The sequence below is a fragment of the Pungitius pungitius genome, chromosome 4 (genome assembly GCF_949316345.1).
Source record: "Pungitius pungitius chromosome 4, fPunPun2.1, whole genome shotgun sequence".
NCBI classification, from domain to species: domain Eukaryota; kingdom Metazoa; phylum Chordata; class Actinopteri; order Perciformes; family Gasterosteidae; genus Pungitius; species Pungitius pungitius.
Genome location: NC_084903.1, coordinates 10162621 through 10183474, shown reverse-complemented (window position 1 = coordinate 10183474; position 20854 = coordinate 10162621). Strand labels below are relative to the sequence as shown.

The window sequence follows — 20854 nt, the reverse complement described above, 5'->3', positions numbered from 1 at the left end:
AGCGGGATCTGAATCTGACCGCGACCTCACGAGGACGTGATAGGTCTGTCGAGATTCCGCGGCTCAGAGGGGTGCTCATGTGCGGATGAGGGAAAAGGCTCCTACACAGCCGGCCCTGTGGCCGAAGGGCGGAACCGAAAAAACAGGGGGATAATGTCTAAAGAATGAATGAGGAGCGTGGCAGCATGTGAAAGAGCATTGGGGATGACACCGGCAGATAGAAGACAGGCGAGCAGACATGCACAGAAACAGAGGGGGAGAGAGGGAGAGGGTTACAGGTAGAGCTATGAAGGGTCCCACAGGGATTACAGCATGTGCTTCAGGAGGAGTTTACCGCATTAGATTGTCGAGTTAATGAATCCAACCTGGCCACCACGGCCGTGTAGTAAAATCCTGGGTATGATTCACCGTTTTTTTTCCATGCGCTTGTTGTCAAGTCCCGTACCGACTTCCCAACCATAAAGGTCCAGAAAGGTACAGATAAAAAGGCATGGAAAACACGCTGATCAGCAATTGTGCTGTTTAAACGAGTGTGCTGCGTTAGAAGAACAACCACAGAGAAGTTGCCAGCTGTCCAGGCAGTGTTGATGACATCGTTGTTTTTCACCAAAGAGAGAATTTGAAGCAGCGTCTCTCACTCGGGGGCCCAGACCGGCGGCCAGGCTTCTGGGTAAGCCTGAGGACACGGGTAAAATAAGGAAAGGAGAAGATGAAAAAGAAACAGAGTGGGAATGGGGGTGGGACGGTACATCGCTGAACTCTTTGGAGACAGCATTATCCAAGACTATTTGAGATCGTGTCCGCATTTTTAAACTTATTTCTTTACCATACTTATTTCATCCATGGAATAAGTGACTATGTTTTGGTTTCATTTGGATTTTTATCTTATTTTTTTGGTTTTAAAGTCTGTCTAAATGTTTGAGTTCACCTTATGTGCTGCTATCAAGGTTGTCTACACCTGGAGTTCTGATAAACCCACTGTTCAATACCTGCTTAACACCAAACAAGGTGTTTGGTGTTTCCACATACCAACTTCATGTTAACATTTTGCGAATGTTGTGTTTGCAACATGGAAAAGAAGATAGGACAGTTAATGCAGGTTCAAAACACCTGCAGATGAATCTTTATTGAGCCATTTATCGGAGTTTATTTACTCATAATAACATACTCATAATGGGCAGTTTGTTAATCCCATTTTAAAGGGCCGCTGTGTTCTTCTGTCTGTTTACAGAAATAAACAGACCTAATGAGGATGCCTGCTCTGTTCTGTGAATGTTCTGAGTGCCAATGACCCTGCTGATAAGAGGAGAGCAGACATGTTTGTACTTCTGGCAGCAGGAGGAACACTGAGAAGAGGCTGAGCCAGCGTGATAGAAAACACCTGCCTGCTGTGGAGTAGTCTCTTACTCTGTTACTGAGGGTCTGGTGTGCTTCAATTAACTAGCAACTGGGCACATGGTGGGCATCATGCTTAATGTGAGGTGAAGAGTTGAAGGAGGGGAGTGTGTGTGTTTTCATTTATCAGATTCTTCACAGAGCAATGAAAAAAAATAGCAGCTGGCCTGATGCGATAATATAAAGTAAAGACATGTCAGAAACATTTTAGAGTTAAGCCTAGACAAGTAACTGGTTGCAAAAAAAAGTTCTGTTAATGGTTAGATAAGTCGTTCAGAACTATAAAATTGTAAAAAAAAAAAATAATAATAAATTGGAATGCATGTAGGTTTCAGGTTTCATATTGAATTTGATCATATGAACTAAATTGAATAGCATCCACATCTGATGAAGAATGTGCCACTTTAAATCTCATGATGCACTATAAGACACCATTAGAATAGTCCACCCATCAACCTGGGTGGGTTCCTCCCTTTGCCTGCTGGCGTGGCAAACAAACTGGGATGGATGAGCAAATAGTGTCTGAAAGCACAGTTATTATCCAGATATATTGGCTATTATATAACAATCACAAAGCCCCTTGAGTTAAATTCCTTGGTAGCCAAGCTTTCCTCCATGTCTAAAAGGATTTTAATTTGATCCCATTTTATTCCTTTCTCCTATAATTGCTGCACTTCTCATTTTCTTTAATGTAGGACGATCGGGTTAACTGTGACAGGGGTAGCTAACCGAGTGATGAGTTACACTTAGGGTCAGGCCTTGTGGTAGTTGCCACTAAACTAGGAAAAAAATAGCTTTTATTTCGCTTCACAGTGCTACCTTTCATGCTCTCAGTGTCTCTTAGTGGTTCTCTGTATTTGATTGGTTTAGGATGTAACAGAGATATTTTTACATATATTTAGAAAATCAGACATCATATGCAGATTTCAGAGAATTATTGATCCCAATGAGGAATACAATAGAAAATATAGATGGCATAAAATATATGGATTAGGCCAATTAAAGATGTAAACCAGTAAGTAAATGCACAGTATAGCCACCAGAGGGAGGCATTTAATTTGAATGTGCACATGTAGAAAATTGGATCAGTGTGATGTTAAGAAAACAGTGAAGCAACCAACTAAAGATGTGTTACATTCTCCTCCCAATGACTGCCCACTGACTTCAAAAAGAGCCATAGACCGCTTATCTAACTTTGTGTTTTGCACTTTGGTAAAAAGGTTGCGGTACCGTCAAGGAATACTAAAGTCATGGTTCAAAAGAGGAACAGCACTAAACTGCTGTTGAATAATTCCACTCCAAGGTACTCAAATCCAAGTGGTATAATGCATTCAACAAATCATCATCCGATATGATGGCTTTGCACGTATTTGTTCAATATGTTCAAATATTCTGCATCAACAATGTGTGTATCTGTGTGTATTTGTATTCATAGAAATGCCATTGAGGGAACTGATCATTAGCCTTTGAAGTTAAAGATCCCTTTGAGACAGACAAAAGACCAAACTCCTGTTCTTTCTTTCCCTCTTACACACACACACACACAGGCAAATACAGTCAAAGTATCACGTTGCATAGTGCACGCCAACGTGTGCCCTGTAATGGCGGTTAACAGATCCGCTCCTGCGTTTGAAGCTTCCCATGTTTCCAGGTTTCGAGCACTCAAATGCCACCAGCCGACCCCAGCTGAGCTGTTGAGCAGCAAAGATGGCTTTTATTAATGTGATTCATCCTTTGTGAATGGCTGCGACCACAACAGAGGAGCCCGGTGACATCTGATAGGCTGCAGAAAAGGCCACCCTCCATCTAGAGAGGATGGCTCAGTGGTTCTGTGGGTTCAACTCATCCCAGAGGGAAAGACAAACGATGCAATTTAATGACTTACAGGGTGACACAGTCTGTACAGTCAACAGACAACAATGTCTTCCTCATGGGGGCTTATGAGAGCACCCGCACGCTTTGTTGTTCCAGGACGGAGATTGATGACGAGGCCGATTAAGTTTGTTTTCTGCAAAAAATGTTTGCGGCGACTGAAAAAACATTGAAAGTATGCAACAGTGAAACTTATCTTCATACATGTGGAATTTGTGTTTATCTGTGAACACATTGTGACACGTTCTAAAAAGCTACGTTGCACTGATTTTAAATTGTGCAATTCAACACTTTTTCCCATTCTCCCTTAAGATTTGTACCGAATTACATGACACGTAAAGTGAAGGGTTGCCACATGTGCTCTACCTAATAAGGTCCATCAAGCCTAAGATCAAATAATATATTTTTTCAACATTTCCATAACTGTTTGCAAAGTTGCTTTGGACTCATCTGGCTTCAAATTAGGACCATTTAATCCATGCCATCCATGCCTTCCTCTCAGGCTGTAAACTGGATGCTGGTTTGGTCCGACAAGAGTTATTCTAACAACCTAACAGACTTTAAGATGCTAAATATAGAACGTAAAAATAAACCTGTAATCTCTGTATCCACTGAATGCTCCATGTCTGGGTTTTGCTTTTCTGGCATGACGAATTTTCACCCAAGTAAGCATGTTAGTTTGTGATGAAGAGGAAGCAGCGGCGTAATCACACAACACAACACACAGTTCCCGGCAGAGAAGTGTCTTAGAATCACACCTGACAACATCTGGCTGCTCAGAAGTCACATTATAAATAAAGGAGCAAAATAAAATTAAAAGAATCAGACTTCATCATAAACAAACAAACAAACACTAATTGTTCCCGATTCAGGAGCAGATGGAGGAAAAGCACAACGCATTATTCAGTGTGTGTGTGTGTGTGTGTGTGTGTGTGTGTGTGTGTGTGTGTGTGTGTGTGTGTGTGAGCTCAGTGTACCTGCCTGCTCTGATCTACAAACAAACCACCGGGTACAACTGGCCCCTTTATGCATGTTTGTGTTTGTGTTGGAGCATGTGCACATTCTCGGGAGGAAGGGAAGTCTAGTTCAAGGTGCCCAATCTTAAAACTTTTTTTCAATAGTTTCAAGTCTGTGCCTCCGTTTGCACAGCAAACACCAACAGAATGACCACCCTGACCTGCAGATGGCTGAGAAAAGGTTCCTGACAAAAGTTTAAAAGCCAATGCATGTTTTCTTTTTCCTTCTGTCCTCGGTTTCAATAAAGAGGGCATTGTTTTAAAACCGAGTGAGTCGACTGCTCACGGGTGTTACAGACGTGTGCTTTGGCTCTGGCTGAAGGACAGAGGAGGTGAAATGTCATTTAGTTAATTAAAACTACAGGAGTAGAGGAAATACTGAAGGAATGAAAGGAAGGAAAGGAGACAAAAGTGAGAAAGGAAAATATAAAAATGAAAGAAGAGGAAGGAAAATGGAAGAAGGAATGAAAGATAAGGAAGCGGAGGAAAAAAGCAGATGAGAAAGAGAATGAGAGGGTATGATAGGCCCATTAGGACTGTTAGTCATTTTAATCTATCCTGCCTGGAGGCCGGCTCCACTTACCATCAGCCCTTATCTCTGTGTACTTCCTCCTCCGCATCAATAAACACGCTCCTCCCTACATGAACAGCTGACAAACACGTATTTAGCTCAAGTAAATTCAGTTGTCCTGTCATAAATCCGACAATACCAACCTGAACAAAAAAAATCCCTCTCTCCTGCTCTCCTTCTTTTCTCCAGAAGGCTCAAAAGTCAATATTTGAGGATCTGTTGCAGCTCTCGAGCACTTGAAAGAGCACAGAGCTCCGCTGTGAACATGGCCTTTAATATGCCTTTCAGGAAAAGAAGCAGAGGGTCAATAAAGTTCTGCACAAGTACTTCTTGTAGGGAAGTGAGTGTGCACATGTGTGTGTGTGTGTGTGTGTGTGTGTGTGTGTGTCACATGTGTAGGTCAAATACCCTTTCACAAAGTTCAGGTTTAGCACATCTCGACACACACACAGAGAAACCCAGACAGACCGTGAGCGGGCTAGCAGTTATAAGAGCCATGAATTATAATACCATTATAAAGCTTTCATTGTGAGCTTTCAATGGTGTCCCTGTGTGGGGAGTTTCCTGTGGTTGGCCTTTGGGAGCTCGTAGATGCCAGTGAAGGAGCCAGCATAGAGGGCCTGATGCACACAGCACGCTGCTGATTACTCTATTCAGCTGGATAATTAGATTTATAAAAAGATGATCTGGAAAATTAGTTTCAAGGATCCGAAATTGGTACTCTATTATTATTTTGACTTGTTGATCGCCCTACAAAAGACGAACTGTTATGTCATTGATTGACACCTTTATAACCTTTATTAATTAAGTGTCTTACTTCTACAAAAGCATACAGACGCACAGGCTTTTCTGCAAAACTAACTTGTTGAAAAGGCAGTAGACATGTCGCAGACAGTGAAGTCAAAGAGCAATTTCATCATCAGGCATCCATTAAATTCCAACGTTCTTTAACATTTGGCATTTATTGTGCACTCATTTGGGTTGTGTACAGGCCATCAGTGAAAATTATGAGGTTTTAAAGCTCCAATCATTTAAACTTGATGTTTTTGAATTGAGGTAGAGGCAACTTTATTTAGCCAAAAGGATAAAATATTGACAAAAAAAACAAATGTGTCAAGTAGAATTGAAAGTAGAAAGTGAAATCATATGGTAAGTCACTTTGGTAAGTGTTGGCTAAATGACATGTAATGTATAAAATCTGTCATGTTGCAAAATAAATGTGTACACTTAAAATGTATATGTACTGTTTTATTAATGAATAAAAGAAAAAACTACAATAAAACTGTAGTTTCTGGAGCTTGGGTGCAATTTTGATAAGATTGTCAACAAAAAGCTCAATATCAAGGCAGTGGCAAAGTTGTAACATTATCTTATATTGACGCACAAGCATGTGAACATGTTAATGTAAAGCGTGACATGGTATTAAATAAAAACAAAAGGTACTTTTAGGTTCAAGTTGTGTCATCAGCCGTAGAGAATAAGCCATCAAACACTGGACTCCCAGCAGTAAAAACAACATTAATTTGTCACTCATGCCAGAACACTAGTAATAAGAAGGTCTATTATGCCATTATGGGGGGAGAAGGACATGATGGTGAGGAGGAGGAGGAGAAGAAGAAGAGTGGAGAGGGTGAGCAGACAGTAGGCTCGGTGTGTTGCCGTGTTTAGGATTTCATCGCCCAGACGACTACGGGCTAATCCCCGGGGTCTCCTTCCTTACTTAGAAAATACTTCCTTCCGTCAGACTGGAAGAAAAGGTGATTTCTCCTCTCCCAACCACTTCACTGAAACAGAGAAGCTCGATCCCATTAAACAAGGGTCTTATAGAAAAATATGACACTGATGTTTTGATAGAAACTGCAGGGTCTGTGGTGGAATCGGAGCAGTTTTCTTTTAGGATCAGTTATGGAAAGAACTCTTTTACAGTTAAATGTTCTCAAATCCAAACCACAGCCTTAATTTGTGTCTGGCTTACGTTGGGCATCTAAATTATTTAAAGAATTTTGGTTTAAGTTGAGGGCCACTTCCAGAAAAAGAACCCATTAAGGCCTGAACCATTCACTTAACATAGCACCAAATCAAAGTAACATGGTTTTAACAGTTGTACATTTTCTTAGGTCTCTAACTCGTCACACTGCAATAGGTCGTCACACAGCTCAAAACTTTGTAAATGTCTAAAAAGGGGCTTAATAAACTGTATTAATCTGTCATAAAGTTACAGCTCCTATTGAGCAGCGCGCTGTATAATCTAATCTACAAAATGACCTTAAAACAACAGCCAGCAGCTATAAATCTCCATTTCAAACAGGCACAGGAGACAAACAATGTAAAGTGCTGACTGGTGTGTGTATTTTTAGGGCTCATCTCTATGCAGCGAGTGTGTGTTTGAAAGATACACGAGCAAAGTGTAAGACGCAGTACGTCTGTGAGCTGTTAACGAGTGTGTGCAAGACTGCGTCCTGCTGTCCACCTCTGGGACACAGCTGGATTCTAAGTACGTCAACCACACTGGATCTCTAGAGAAGCAATAAACTGACCTACAACCACGGACGGTATCGCAGGAGGGTGAAGAGTCAGCAATTAGCTTCATGTCTGACGCTGTAAAAGCACTCAACGGTTTCTCACGAGGATACTGTACAGAAAACACAAAACCCCCATCTGTGGTTTAAAGGACGCAAACCGAAAGAACATGGTGAAAGAGAAGAATGAACAACAAAAATGTTAATCAAAGACACAGCTAGCCATTTTTGCTTTCTGGTTTGAGAGAAAGCATTATTTTTAAGATAGACTAGCTTAGCTTGCCGTTAAGACTGGAGACAAGAGAAAAGAAAAAAGTTTGTCTGGTCCTCTAAAACTCAACTGTTTAATCTGTACAAGACAATGTGGAGATATGTGTAAAAATGGAGAACTTATGTGCAGGGCTACCAGCACGTCTGATACATAACCTTGCTATGAACATCAAATTGTTGCATTTAACGGTTCAGTTTGGGTTTGGATTAAATGAAGGAGATGTGACATGTTTGTTACTGAGTTTTAGAGGTGTAAACGGATGCCGTTAGCTCTGATAGAGCATGACTGGCTGTCTGCCCCCCTTTTCCTGTATGTATGCTCAGCTAAGCTAACGAATGGGAGTTTTCATCTTCAACTTCATAGAAACAACTCTTAGAGAGCCCTCATTTATTTCAATCCAGCTCCCAGATGTTGTAAAAAGGACTGATCGCAGAGTCCAGAGTTATAATGACCTCCTGTTCCTCTCAGCGAGTCAGACACCAACTCAAGGTCTGGAAGGTAACAAATAAGCATGTTCCTCTAGGGTAGTGCATAACCTGATTAGAAACATGGCAAGTGCCGCCGGCATGTCGGACACACGGCACAAGGAGTCCCAGTGACGACTATGTTGTATCTTTGCAGCAGTCCAAACGCTTGGATTGGGAAGGGTATTGACTCAGAATAATCCTTCTTCCCTCTAAATCCTCATCCTCTGACTTCAAACACTATGGGAAGACTTTCAAAAGAATCTGGAGTCCTCCCAACTTTCTCTCCGTCATTTGGTCATTCTTCTGCTCCTTCGCATTCTTGGTCCGTCTCTGTCCTCCCCTGGATCAACTGTCCGGCCTCGAAGCACAAAGCCAAGCCCAAATTCTGTAGAAATCTGGAGGAGAGGCCCCTCCGTTGGGTGGAATACACAACCACACCAACACACACACACACACACACACTCCTCTTGTACGAGTGACAACAAAGCAGGCACAGCCGCAGACCGGTGGACAAAGCGTCGGCTAAAGGCCCGACACAAAGGAGCAGAGAGCATGTTAGCAAAAGGGTTTCAAGACCAACTGTGAGAATCGGCGTATGAAATCTTCAAACAGATGATGTATTCTTTATTCAGCGTGTAGGGCGTGCATGTTTGGTTACTACGTAACTCAGGATTATACAAAAGAGTAAACTAAAAACATTTAGGTGTTTAGTTGTAAACAAAAAGTATTTGATGAATGAAATAAAACCACACATAGAAGGAGGAAAAGTCAGGTGGTCCAAAAAGTCATTCATCTTCCAGGGGCCATACATATCTGCACACATTTTTTTTCATTTCATACTGGACCTACATGCATTTAGCCTAAGAAAAGCTGATGTAAGACTGATGTAGTTCATCCACACCTCTCATATGATCATATTGATGATATTATGATCATAGGTCATATCCCGTTTTCTAAATGATTTTCGGTGAAACACAAAGAAACTTCTTTACGAGGCAGGGTGGTAGTTTTCGAGAGGGTAATGTAACACGAGGAATGTTCATTTTCAAGACAAAAGATCCTAAAATAAAGAATCCTATAAAAAGCAGCATATTTTCCCTGACTGAGGCGAGCTGCCAATTTGTGACCAACATAGAAACTTTACTGGAAGGGAACACTACGTTACTGTAGCCGGTGATGCAGTGCTGCTCCGGACCGGTCACAGCACAGGATCTGTCCTCCTGAAACATGAAACCCTGAAGAGAAACGTGGACTGCCAAAGAAACAGTTGTAGGTGTGGTGGCTGAAAACAGCTCTGATTTTAGAAGAAACGGTTTGTATGATATCCACTGAAGAGCGAAACATCGAGCTGGAATATTATTATATAATATATACACAGAAGAAATGTGTTCATCCTAAATTCAGCCTTCTGAACAGTCGCGGGTCAACAGCGGGAATTAGTCTAATTAGAAGACCAGAAGGATGAAATTTGCTAGTAGGCCGTAGTTCACACTGTTCACATTACAGAAAGCGCTGTGTAATTGAACAGCATACTTTTCATGGGTTAGTAATGCAAATACATTTGTTTACAAATATCTAAATTACATCAGCAACGCAGTTAGAGGATGAAGTCCAAGTGTAAACCAGAAGAGTGCAACCTGACAAACTTGAGTTTAACTAGAGCAGAGGCAGCAACTGAAAAGGATCTTTGACCAAAAATGTTAATGGACATCAGCTTTGACTGACCAATAGAAGCACAAGTTGTGTTTGGGGAGCCTCCAAAGGAGCTGGGGCTGTGCCTCTAAAGGGCAACTCAGACTCCCATAACAAACTAACTCATGCATGAGAGCAGGCCGAGGCATATTACAGCGGAAAGTTACAATAGATGGTAATATAATTGTTGCATTCAAAATAGTTTCACCCTATCAGTTCTTACAATGAAACATAAGATGATTATCGTTAAGCAATAAAATGGAAACTGCATCCCCAAAAGATGATCAGCTTAATGAATAGGCAATCATAACAACGTTACTCCATCCTCCGCTCAGACCTCCTGGTTCAGCACACAGTGGTCTCCTCTCAGGTCGAGCCGTGCGGCTCCTGCCATTCCAATATGCTCCTCTCTGAATTCAAAGAGTTAAAGGTGAGCAGTGGGTCCATTAAAAGCTAGTAAACAGAAAACACAATTGGCATTTAAGAGTGCAAAGACCAAGTCCACTTCAACAAAAACCGTGGACTGTTTGATCTAAAACATCAATCCGCACCACTTGTGTTCACGACAAAACGGTAGCTCACAATTTGAAGCAGAGCAAATAGAAAAGCAAAAGGCTGCCTAACTGTGTCGGCTTTATTCCCATGTCTCATGTTAATGGGGACGTTTTTATTTTCCCGGGCTGGAAACCAAAAGCAACCACTGACTGGAAGGAAGGCCGCAAGCCACAGAGTGTTCATGGTGACGACACCTTCGTGCCTCAGTGAGAGCAGCACTGGTTGGCAGGAGCCAGGCAACGGTTAGCTTAGCGTAGCATCAAGACCAGAAGCAGGTTACACAGCTATTCTGGCTCAATCCAGATCAACAGAAAAACATGCCTACCGACACCTCTTAGTGGTTGACCCAGTGTGTATTAAATCCATTAACAAACAGAAATATTGAAAAATGACAGCGGGTGGGATTGAAGCTGCTGATGTGTTGATCAGACGACTCAAATTCATTACTCTTAAACATTTAGGATTGCGTTATTGATCTTCCCAGCATGTAATTTCCCCGCGTTTCAAACTATTTTCATAAAGCAGTAGTAATTTTAGTAAATACCCTTCCCTTGTATAGCTTCATATTTTAACAGACAACGAATGACAGTTGTTCATATTTTCATGATTGTCCATTGTTCCTTCAGGTAACAATTACTCCACTAACAACAGTGTTTGTGTTAGTCAACATAACTGACATGTTGGACACATGTTTTATAGTTTCAAAGATTATCCCAAAGGAGGGCACTCCTTTGATCTGGTTATCCGAGACCGTTTTCCTTTACGTTGAGTGTCCCTCCTCAGACAGACTCTCAGACACCTCAACACATTCACAGTGGGCTCCGTCTCGGAGTTTTATTGACTCCTACACCACGGGGCGCTGAGATTGCACAGGTTGGTTGCCATGGATGTAACACAAACCTGCACAAAAAAAAAAAAAAACGGATCTCCCCCCGAAGCCCTGCACAGCGGGCTGCATATTTGTGCATTGTGGGGACGACGCAGGAACCTCACAGCTGCTGAATGAAAACAAGCAGTCCTCAAAGACCAGGAGCAAGACGGGAGAAGAAACGTGTCGACAATTTGCCGTCAACTTTGTCTTTATTCTTTCAACTTTTATCTCTTTCAACCCAGTTACTCGGCAACGGTTTGGCTGTGAAATGATGAGATGGCGGTGGTCGGGTTTATTTAAGGACACGATATTAAAATGTCGAGGCGCATTCCTCGGAAGAATAGAGAAAAATGTAATGAGCCATTACTGCGGGATGAGCTGTGCTTTGAAGCTCTACTCATAATTAACATCTCGAGCACTTGTTTTTACTTTATTACTCATTATCTAAAAGCATTTGTTTCTTTTTCTACATGTGCCCTTGATGATTTATTTTCGCTCCTTTTTTATAAGCGTGGGCCATTACAAGCAAAAAACATCAAGTCCCCTAGGAAACCCCCCCCCCCCTTTTAAATTTATAGGTTGGAGTTATTTATCAATGTCTCCTGAGTGTTTCAGACTGTTATCCATCTACATTCATCTAATTTCCTCATCCCTCCTCTCCCTTCAGCTGCCTCATATAAAGATGCCTAATTGAAGGCTTTGCACAAAACATATGACCGCATTAGCCTCAGCCCTTCTAACTCGTCGATCTTCCTGTCTGTGGTTGTAATGCATTATACACTCGGCTCTGACTCCGTTGTCTCTCCAATTACAGACGAGGCTGCCAATCATTTTGGAGACCAAATTGAAGGGACTTTTTCTTCAGAGCCCCAACCCACCTACAGCCTGAGAGAGAAATATGTCTTCATGTGCTCCACAAAAGTGTTCATGATGAAGCAGGCGTGTCGACGGGCGTTGTGCTGAGGGCAACCAGTCGACTTCAAATGTATTTTCCATTTTAAAATGATCCATAACGTTGTTGCCCCGCTTCCACTCCAATTACAATATGAAAACACTCCCATTCACACAAGATGAATCACAAACAATTCATTCATATTAATTCTGCACCACTGAACCCTCCCTGGTTAGGAAAGACGGATTAAATGCTTGACTTGTGTTTCTTTTATTTTCTGCACATGAACAGAAGAACAGCTCTTTTTCCCCACTCCGTTAAGATCTAGGAACCTGCCAGACATTTCGTTCCCTCCGTGCTTCCCATACATTTGGTGGCACAGAGTCTTCTCCATGTGACAAAGGCTCTTAAAACCACCGCGGCCAAATAGAACAAAGCCACGTGGGTGGCTCTCTCGCTGGCTTTGTTCATGTGTGTGCATGTGTGTGCATGTGTGTGTGCATGTGTGTGTGTAAACAGATAAGACTATGAGACAAAAAGTCTGCATCAACATTTGAACAAGCATCAGGTTTCAGATTTACTTTGATAACCAGATAAATAGTAGGAAAACACACCGAGTTGGCATTTGTATATATTATTCGATTAAAGCTTTGATGAAAATAAAGACATTTTTTACCAGTAATGTTATAATGATATACTATTGTTAGTGTAACGAGTCAATAAACAGCGGCATCAAAGTCAACAAAGAAGAAGAAGTAAGCAGCGCGGATGTTAGCAACGCAAGATGTTAACAGTAAAATGGGGCAAATGCACTCAAGATTCATTAGCCATGGACGGAACTAACTTTCATATACATATTGTTTTCATGTGTATAAATTAGCCCGCAGTCATGAGAATTGTGACACCATTTATTTAGTGACAAACAACAGCAGGTCACCTCCACATGACTCCTACGCGAGGGGACTGGACCACTCTTTAAATCGTGCTCGGACCCCTTGTACAACCCTCCTAACAACGAATCTGTTGGCATGGGGCCGGGTGTTTTGCTAAGGATGTCATGCAGTTTGGATTGAAGTTAAATGAATAACAAAACCGACTTAGGGACACTTAGGGATGTGAGATCCCGGCTGCCGTGACTCCGATATGAGACTCAAATTGCTGAGCGTCTGTTGCCACTTGTGACACGCAGCCCGGGTGTTGGAAGCAGCGACCGGTGTTTGTTGACTGACGAGAGGCGATGTTGACAAGGAACTCTGTTTGGTTTGGCAGGAGAGCCCACTGGCTGCCATTCCACAGATGAAACCATGTGAGTGCTGTTCATTTTGTGAGTATTTTGAAACGGCTTCTAGCCCCTGCAGCCTTTTATGACTTGAAATGAAAAGACCAAAACCAACAATGAACTCATCCTAGTATCACATATCGCCTGTGTAGCCAACGGCCAATTAAGTTTACTCTTCTTTGCAACGTAAATACTCACTAGTGCACCAAACGTGCAATAATCTGCTGCTCAACATATGGGCCCGTTCAAAGGGACAATAAGTTAAAAACCTCATCTTTTGGGAAATTAATTCCAAGACATTTTATGAAGGTTTAAATATTCTGTTGTCCCCAAAAGGGGAGGGAAGCCAAAACGCAATGACAAATGAAGTGAGAATCTTCTTTTTGTTGTATATAAAATAATGCCCGCCTCCTACCAGTTGGGCACATCCAACCTTCTGGCCTGAGAATGCATCACGGTTTCCCAGGAAGAGCTGGAAAATGTTACTGCTGAGAGAGGGACGCCAGACACACCATGATGTTACTCCTGCATCCCCCCCCCCCCTCCCCCCAAGACCCAGCCCAGATGGATGGATTGACCCAGTAAGAACTTTCATTTAATTGGATTTTGTAACTATTTTTAAGTTAACAGCAGTGGCCATGCTTCATAATGGTTATCGTAAAAGTAGAACATTTTAGTTCACCTTGGGAGTCTGAGGAGGCACATCAAACAATCGGGGACACAAGCAGGGCTTTGCCCCATGTCAACCACGACTAAAACACTGTGATCATGCCGAGGCCCTCCCATAAATCATTTGATTTCAGGAGTAGGATAACAGCCCGTCCTTAAACTGAGACACATCGTTAAAGAGAATTGGCTTAACGATATGTCTGAGACAGAACGTTCAAGTCATAAGCTCTGTGTTTGTTGCCCACTCGTTTCGGTCGTCACATGACAGCCATGATCTAGGAGTGGGGGGGGGGGGGAGACGTCCCACGCCGGGCAGGGAGAGCAGACGGAGGCAAGCCGTTGCCTGTACGTTAACTCTGTCAGTTGTTGCTGAATGAAACGATGGAGAGGAATGGAAAACAATAAGAGACAGATGTTGACAACAAATGCAGGGATGGACAGCAGAAGAGGGTGACGCCTCGCACAGGACGAGAGGTCATTAGGAAGAACTCGGTACATATCCCTGACACAAATTCACCCCGTATGGACGCCCCCCTGAGCCTCCGACAGCAACGACCTATCTAATCTCAGGATCACAGGGTAGCGGCAGATCTGGAAGCAGGACAGACCCTCCTCTGTTCGCACTGGAGCCTCACAGCGCGCGCACACACACACACACACACTGACTCATCCAATGTTTTTACAACACCCACACAAACTGCAAATGTGCACTCCGACTCGGAAAGACACACAAACATCTCCACGCATAGAATTATCCATGTAAACATTTACGCTCTCATCTCAGCACAGGTTTATGAAGTTTAACAGCGATGACTAAACACACACACACACACACACACAATTAACTCTCACCATGAAAAGCAGCCACGTTGCGCGAGATGAGGGACTTGAGGCCGGAGCTGGACGTCTGGATGAGGTTCTGGACGTCCCTGCGGGCAGCCACCTGGTACTTCTCCTCCATCTTTTTGGTGCAGCAGGTCAGGTTCTTGGACATGCACACCTGAAGGTCTGAACCTGAGAGCCAAATGAGGGTGAATGTTATGAACCCATTATAGACAAGTGGGTTAGAAATAAAACTGGATTTCTAAATCCACTTTGTCCAAGCTGACATACTTTACTCTTTTGGTTTCACACAAGAAGGTTATTTTCAACCAAATAATATACAGTGAACTAAAATAGTGAAATAGGACAGACAATAAATGTAAACTTGCATGCAAATATTTGTAACATGGCTAACATCTGTCAGGTAAAGGGTCTTTTTTTAACCTCACTGGGTGTTTCTTTCTCAGAGAAAAGAATGTTTGTCTCTGTGACTGCAATCGTAATTCTTATAAGCGAGAGGCATTAACTGAGCTTGGAGATTTGCATGCTCTCTTTAAGGGCTCCACTTTCTTTAACACATTCCACAGACATGCGGATAAGGTGGATTTGACACCTTAAACTGCCTTAGGTGAGACTGAATGAGTGATTGGGTCTAAATATCTTCTGTGTTATCTGTAGGATGACCTGGAAAGTGTCAAGCAGCTTCCTCTAGCAGCATTGCATCTGCAAGAGAACAACGCTAAGAGTCTAAAGTCATGCAATCCAGCCAATCAGACCCGCACAAGCCAAACATGTGGCCCAGGACGAAACGTCAAGGAATCCTCATCATCCTCCTCATCTTAGAGACACACAAACAAAGAATAAGTTGCATGAAAAGAATGTGAAGAGATTTTGGTTATAACGGTAGTAATCATACTTTACACCCGGAGAGAGGAGATCTAAGTAAAAGCGTTATCGCAAAAGCGTTCAGTCTCAGGTTATCCATTATGAACAAATGTAAGCAATCTGCACACAAAATCAAAACATCTTACAAGAGACCCCAAAGACTCCACTAAAAGCCGCTCTGACATGCCTAGGCAGAGCACGCGGAGCTGCTGCCAGAGACGCTATCAGCCCTCTGCGAGGCTCATGGAGCAGTGCAGGCGATGGCACACGTGGAGGAATTTAACTTCTCCCTGATAAGACGACTTGAAAGAGCCCTGGGTCTTTGCGTTTTCCTTTTTTCTTAACCTAAATGTTCCCCGTGCTTTCTCCACAAAGAGCAGGTTTCGTTTGCCTCTCGTGGCAGACGTTCCGACCCGAGCTGACCTGGGCTGTTTGGCTCGTCTTATTAGAAAACATGGTAACAGCTTCATCTCGCTCAGAAATATGGCCAGGTTATTTGTTACAAGCCCACGAGTCAATCCTTCTGAAATGAATTATACTGGACTGACTGCAGCTCTGGCGATCTTCCATCACACCATCTGATGTGTTTGAGCAAATTAATATGAATCCATCAGGGAAACATCCTTCCAGTGTCAAGCCGCAGGCAGACCCGGAGGACAAGAGTGAGGTTGCCAGGGAGGTCAGCGAAGGTGCGGCTTTAACCAGTAGCGTGTGTTTAGTAGCTACTCAGTGAGGAGCTTGAAGTCATCGCTACAGAAGGAGGCGGCCACCATTCCTCGCTCTTCTCTTGAGTTGAGAAACAGCGCAGAGGTTCAGTCCCACACGTGCTCGTGGATGGGGAAAGAGTTTCGATGGCATCATAAGGGTTAGTTCAGAGGTTTCTGGAGGCAGTTGAGGGGTTTTCTGTCCATGCAATTAGTCCCCTCGTAGCGGCGGAGGAAAGGGGCAGTGAAGTTTGCAGCGAGCAGTTTGTGGCAGGATGGGAGTAAACACCATTAAGATTTACTGTTTCAAGAGAAATAAGCAGCAGTAAGCTGGCATAACATAAGACATCCACAACCCTTAAGACATGTCAAGTGGAATTACATGATGAGTGGTGTTCAGAAAGTTTAGTGAAGCCTAGTTTACCAAACTTTACACAAAATAATTCCAGTTTATCCCTGCAAGCCACTAACCTGCTTTAGACAGTCAAGCAAGCAAAAAGTATCTCAGCCACTTTAGTTTGTGGTTAAATTAAATTAAAACTGTATATTGTAGTTTAGCTTATAATACAGTGTAGTAGCCCAAACCATTTTACAAGCTGATTTGTAATAAACTCCTTCTCCAAATATTTCCACATGTAACAAGAACCTGAAACACAGCTATAAATAAAGTACTAATGTAACCAAAGAGATGACTCTGAAAGCTGTTGTAATTTAAGACACACACAAGTTTGCGTCATTGAAAAGTCCGACAGCAAGATGCACTTTAAACAGCTTGAAGCTTTCTTGTTCCATATTATCATTACAACTGCACACACGCCTCTAAAATGTTTTTGAAAGGTGTGTTTTGTGACTACAGAGAACTTCAAGAAGCCAGACAATGACAGGTTGACGCGCACTGAGAGCTCCACAGACAGGTAATCAGGTGTTGAGTGACTTCGCAGGCACGTTTCTCTCCATCAGGGTTTGGCATGTTGCTTTGTTGCTATCCGGAGCAGTGAATGATCAAGTAGAGATGAGACTTGATTGAAGTTTAACATCAGGAAGAAAACAAACGAGAGACACACACACGGCTCGTACTCGAACACGACCTACCTGTTCTGGGGTTTAGAGGCAATAATTGATTTGGTCCAATTTGTCTGAGTTGGAAAACTTTCCGCACTTCGTCACATCTGTTCGGGTTTCCGAAGCAAAAGCCGGAGCAAAACGCCAGCAAGAAAACGCCGTGCGCCCACAGATGTCCCATTGTAACAACAAACGGGGTTACTGCTCCACAAGGAATGACGGCGGGTTAAAAGTTGAGGTCTCTTCTGAACGTGGAGTCCGCTCTTCCACGTCTCAGGTTTCAGGACTGAGCGTCGACAATGTTTGTGTCGAGGAAAACGCTCCAGAACATCCTTTAAGTCCAGACACACGGGGACAAAGTTGCAGCGGTGTGAAGGGTCTGTTTAAAAGCGGCATGTTGTCAAACTTGGCTGCAGCGGCAGCGGAGGCGGACCCGCACCCCGCGCGCAGCTCAGCGGCGGCCTCTAGTGGACAGCACCCCACCAACACCTTATATTTTAATAACGATGAAGGATGTGTTCACTACGCAGTGATAAATATATAGAAGAAACTCCTCGGAATCGAACTGTATTTTCCCGTATTGAATGAGGTCAATGGGGGGGGGGGTGGTATAGTAGTTGTGTGGGGGATTTATTAATAGTTTGATTCATACGGATATATTATTCTGGTCTCTGAAATTCAGTCAATTTAGATGATTGGCGATTTTAAATAGTTCCCAATTAAAAAGACAGCTCATCGAATATTTCAATTGAACAGGTCTCATTGTTATTTGTTGGTGGTCTTAAATCACCGCCTTGCCCCAAAGAATAACCATTTTCAAAATAAATGAATAATTAGAGGGATTGGGTTAGCCTTTATCCATTAAAATATAAATTGTAACCAGAACATTTATTTGAAGAAAAGTATGGAATTTAAATGTGCTTAAATACATTTTATATTTAGGTATTTTTTTCATTAGCATCTTGGCCTGCGAGTCGAATCATACTAAAGGCCAAACTACACCCCCGTATAAGACCCGTTGTTGAAAATGGTCATAGTGCGGTTCACTGCCAGTAAACTAGATTACAAACAAACAAAAAAAGCACATTACATATTGGGAAGAGATTAATTTGGTATGGTGAGGAAAATGGTCACTTGTTATGTAATATTTGTAAATGGCTAATAAAGTTTTTAATTACCACAAGCTTATTTGTTTGGAGAAAAAAAAAGTTCCACCGCTATCAGTCTAATTAATACCTATAAAAAACATGCATTTTAATGAGTGAATAACAGCAGTCAGAGAAAAAATGTTTTTTTAAAATGTATTCCGTTTCAAAGAAATATTACAATCAAACTAAGATTTCATACATGCAGAAGTTCTCGAAAAGCTTGAGTCATGGTCTCTGTCAGCTCCATCTCCTTTTTCCTATACAGGCCGGGACAAGTGCAATACCTTCTGGTACACAGCATTGCTACTAATCCCCACCTGCACAGGAAGGGACGTCTCCAAAGATCCAAAATGTCACACACATCCACATTTGGCAGAACATAGTTCATCAACTTAATCAGTTTTGCATGGATTTGCACAGCAAACAATAGTTAAAACTGGATGCAAACCAGCAAAACTGACCATGCGACGCTTCAAAAGACCTTGTGTGGTGATGAACATGCCAAGTTTGCAGAAAGATTCATTAAGTTAGAAGTACTTCAAGTGCTTATATTGCAGTAGATAGGAGAAAAACACTACCTGCACTATAAGCACTTTAGTACTGCTGAAACTCAGTTAAGTCAGTTGAGAACTGGAAAAACACTCCCCGTTTTCAAAACAGCGTTACATGTGTATTATGACAACAGATTGTGTTTAATGAAACGACCCCCCCAAACCCAAAAGATCTTTACAGGTGGAGAGCAAGCAGGCCACCATCAGTTTTGCATAGATTTGCACAACTCATCTATTCTTGTAGTGCAACTATGCAAAACTAGCAGAGAACTGCAAGATATTCGGCCCAATTGGAAATTTAAAATGGCCAAGTGGCGTATATCACAGCCCCTTATGCCAGAAGGAGCACTTAGGGCAGTAGGTGCTAGTCTATTTCACTATCTGCACTAGATGCACCTTAGCACAAAGACAGTACTTCCAATGACATTTAGCATCAAAGAACTTGCACATCAGTGTCAGAGTATTGCTGTAAGTGCCTTCACTGCAGTAGGTATTGCTTAGTACTACCTGCACTGTAAGCACTTTGACAATACACAGACTGGGTGCCGTCCGGCACCATTGGGAAGATGGCCACATGGCTTCGAGTTGAAAATTGGGTTTATGGTCCTGCAGTTTGTGGCGGATCTGGAAATGAAAGACACAGGACAGCTTGTTAAAATGAGAAAACCACAAACTTTAGACATAGCAACAAGTCACACTCGCTGGTGGCTGCGTGCCCACGTGTAACCGGTGTAAAGTCACTGAAAACGCGGAATTTGCGTTCCCATGCGTCCTAGTTGCGCACCACGATCACTTCTTCGTCGCAAAGTGCAAGATGTAGTTGGCGATACGATTTGTTGTGACTTAGCCGAGCAGCACGAGGTCACTGGGAAAGCATGAATGAGAAGCGCAGGCTGTGGCCCGCGTTCCCTCTGCGACACGGGGGCGCCTGCGCAGGGGCCGGTGTTGTTCACCCCTCCCCCCGCCTTTAACATGGCGCCTCGAAGTGCGCCAAACCGTAGCATCAACGACTTTAAAACCAACCGATGCAATACGCAAACGCAAGAAAGGCACACTGAAGCCTACACATGCGTGCTGTGTATTAAACGGAGGACCGGTGGCGTGCGGGCTCCAGCCACCGACCAAACACGGCCACCGTCCCGGGGGAGCGGATGCTAGCGGGCAGCATTGGTCGGGACGCTTTAGCTGCTGTTGGCTATCGTGCTCGCTCGATGAAAACACGGCTACACGTTTTAACACCACTACGGTCACAATGACGTGCGGCACACCGTGGAGATGTCACATGGGCGGTTTGGACCATTTGCTAGAATAGGTGGCTTTATTAATATGGTTTGGGGTGGGGGGGGGGGGCGCGTGGAATAAGTGTCGCTGCTAGCCAACAACAAACGACCACACTTTTTTGAAATTACACAAAAGACCCATGCGGCTCGCCTGGTCGTGTGTACTCATCTCAGTCTACCTGTATTAAAAGATCACGCACATCACTGTCTTTTTAGCGCGAGGGTTAAACTAGGTACAGTACACACAGCTGGGCTAAGCCTAGCTAGGCTAAGGCAGCTAAGCTAAAACGCGCGGCCTAACACTGCCCCATGTGCTGCTGCTTTGTTCTGGGG

General features: G+C 43.0%; 1 protein-coding gene across 1 annotated transcript in view; it reads right to left on the bottom strand.

Annotated features, from left to right (window-relative positions):
* Window positions 1–17966, bottom strand: part of gpc5a (glypican 5a) — an 84909-nt gene extending 66943 nt beyond the window's left edge. The window contains exons 1-2 of the mRNA XM_037456402.2: window positions 17573–17966; window positions 14922–15083 (exon numbers count right to left, since the gene is read on the bottom strand). Coding sequence (XP_037312299.2) covers window positions 14922–15083; window positions 17573–17723 — 313 coding nt within the window. The 5' untranslated portion in view covers window positions 17724–17966. The remainder of the gene's footprint in view (window positions 1–14921; window positions 15084–17572) is intronic.
* Between the last annotated feature and the right edge of the window lie 2888 nt (window positions 17967–20854).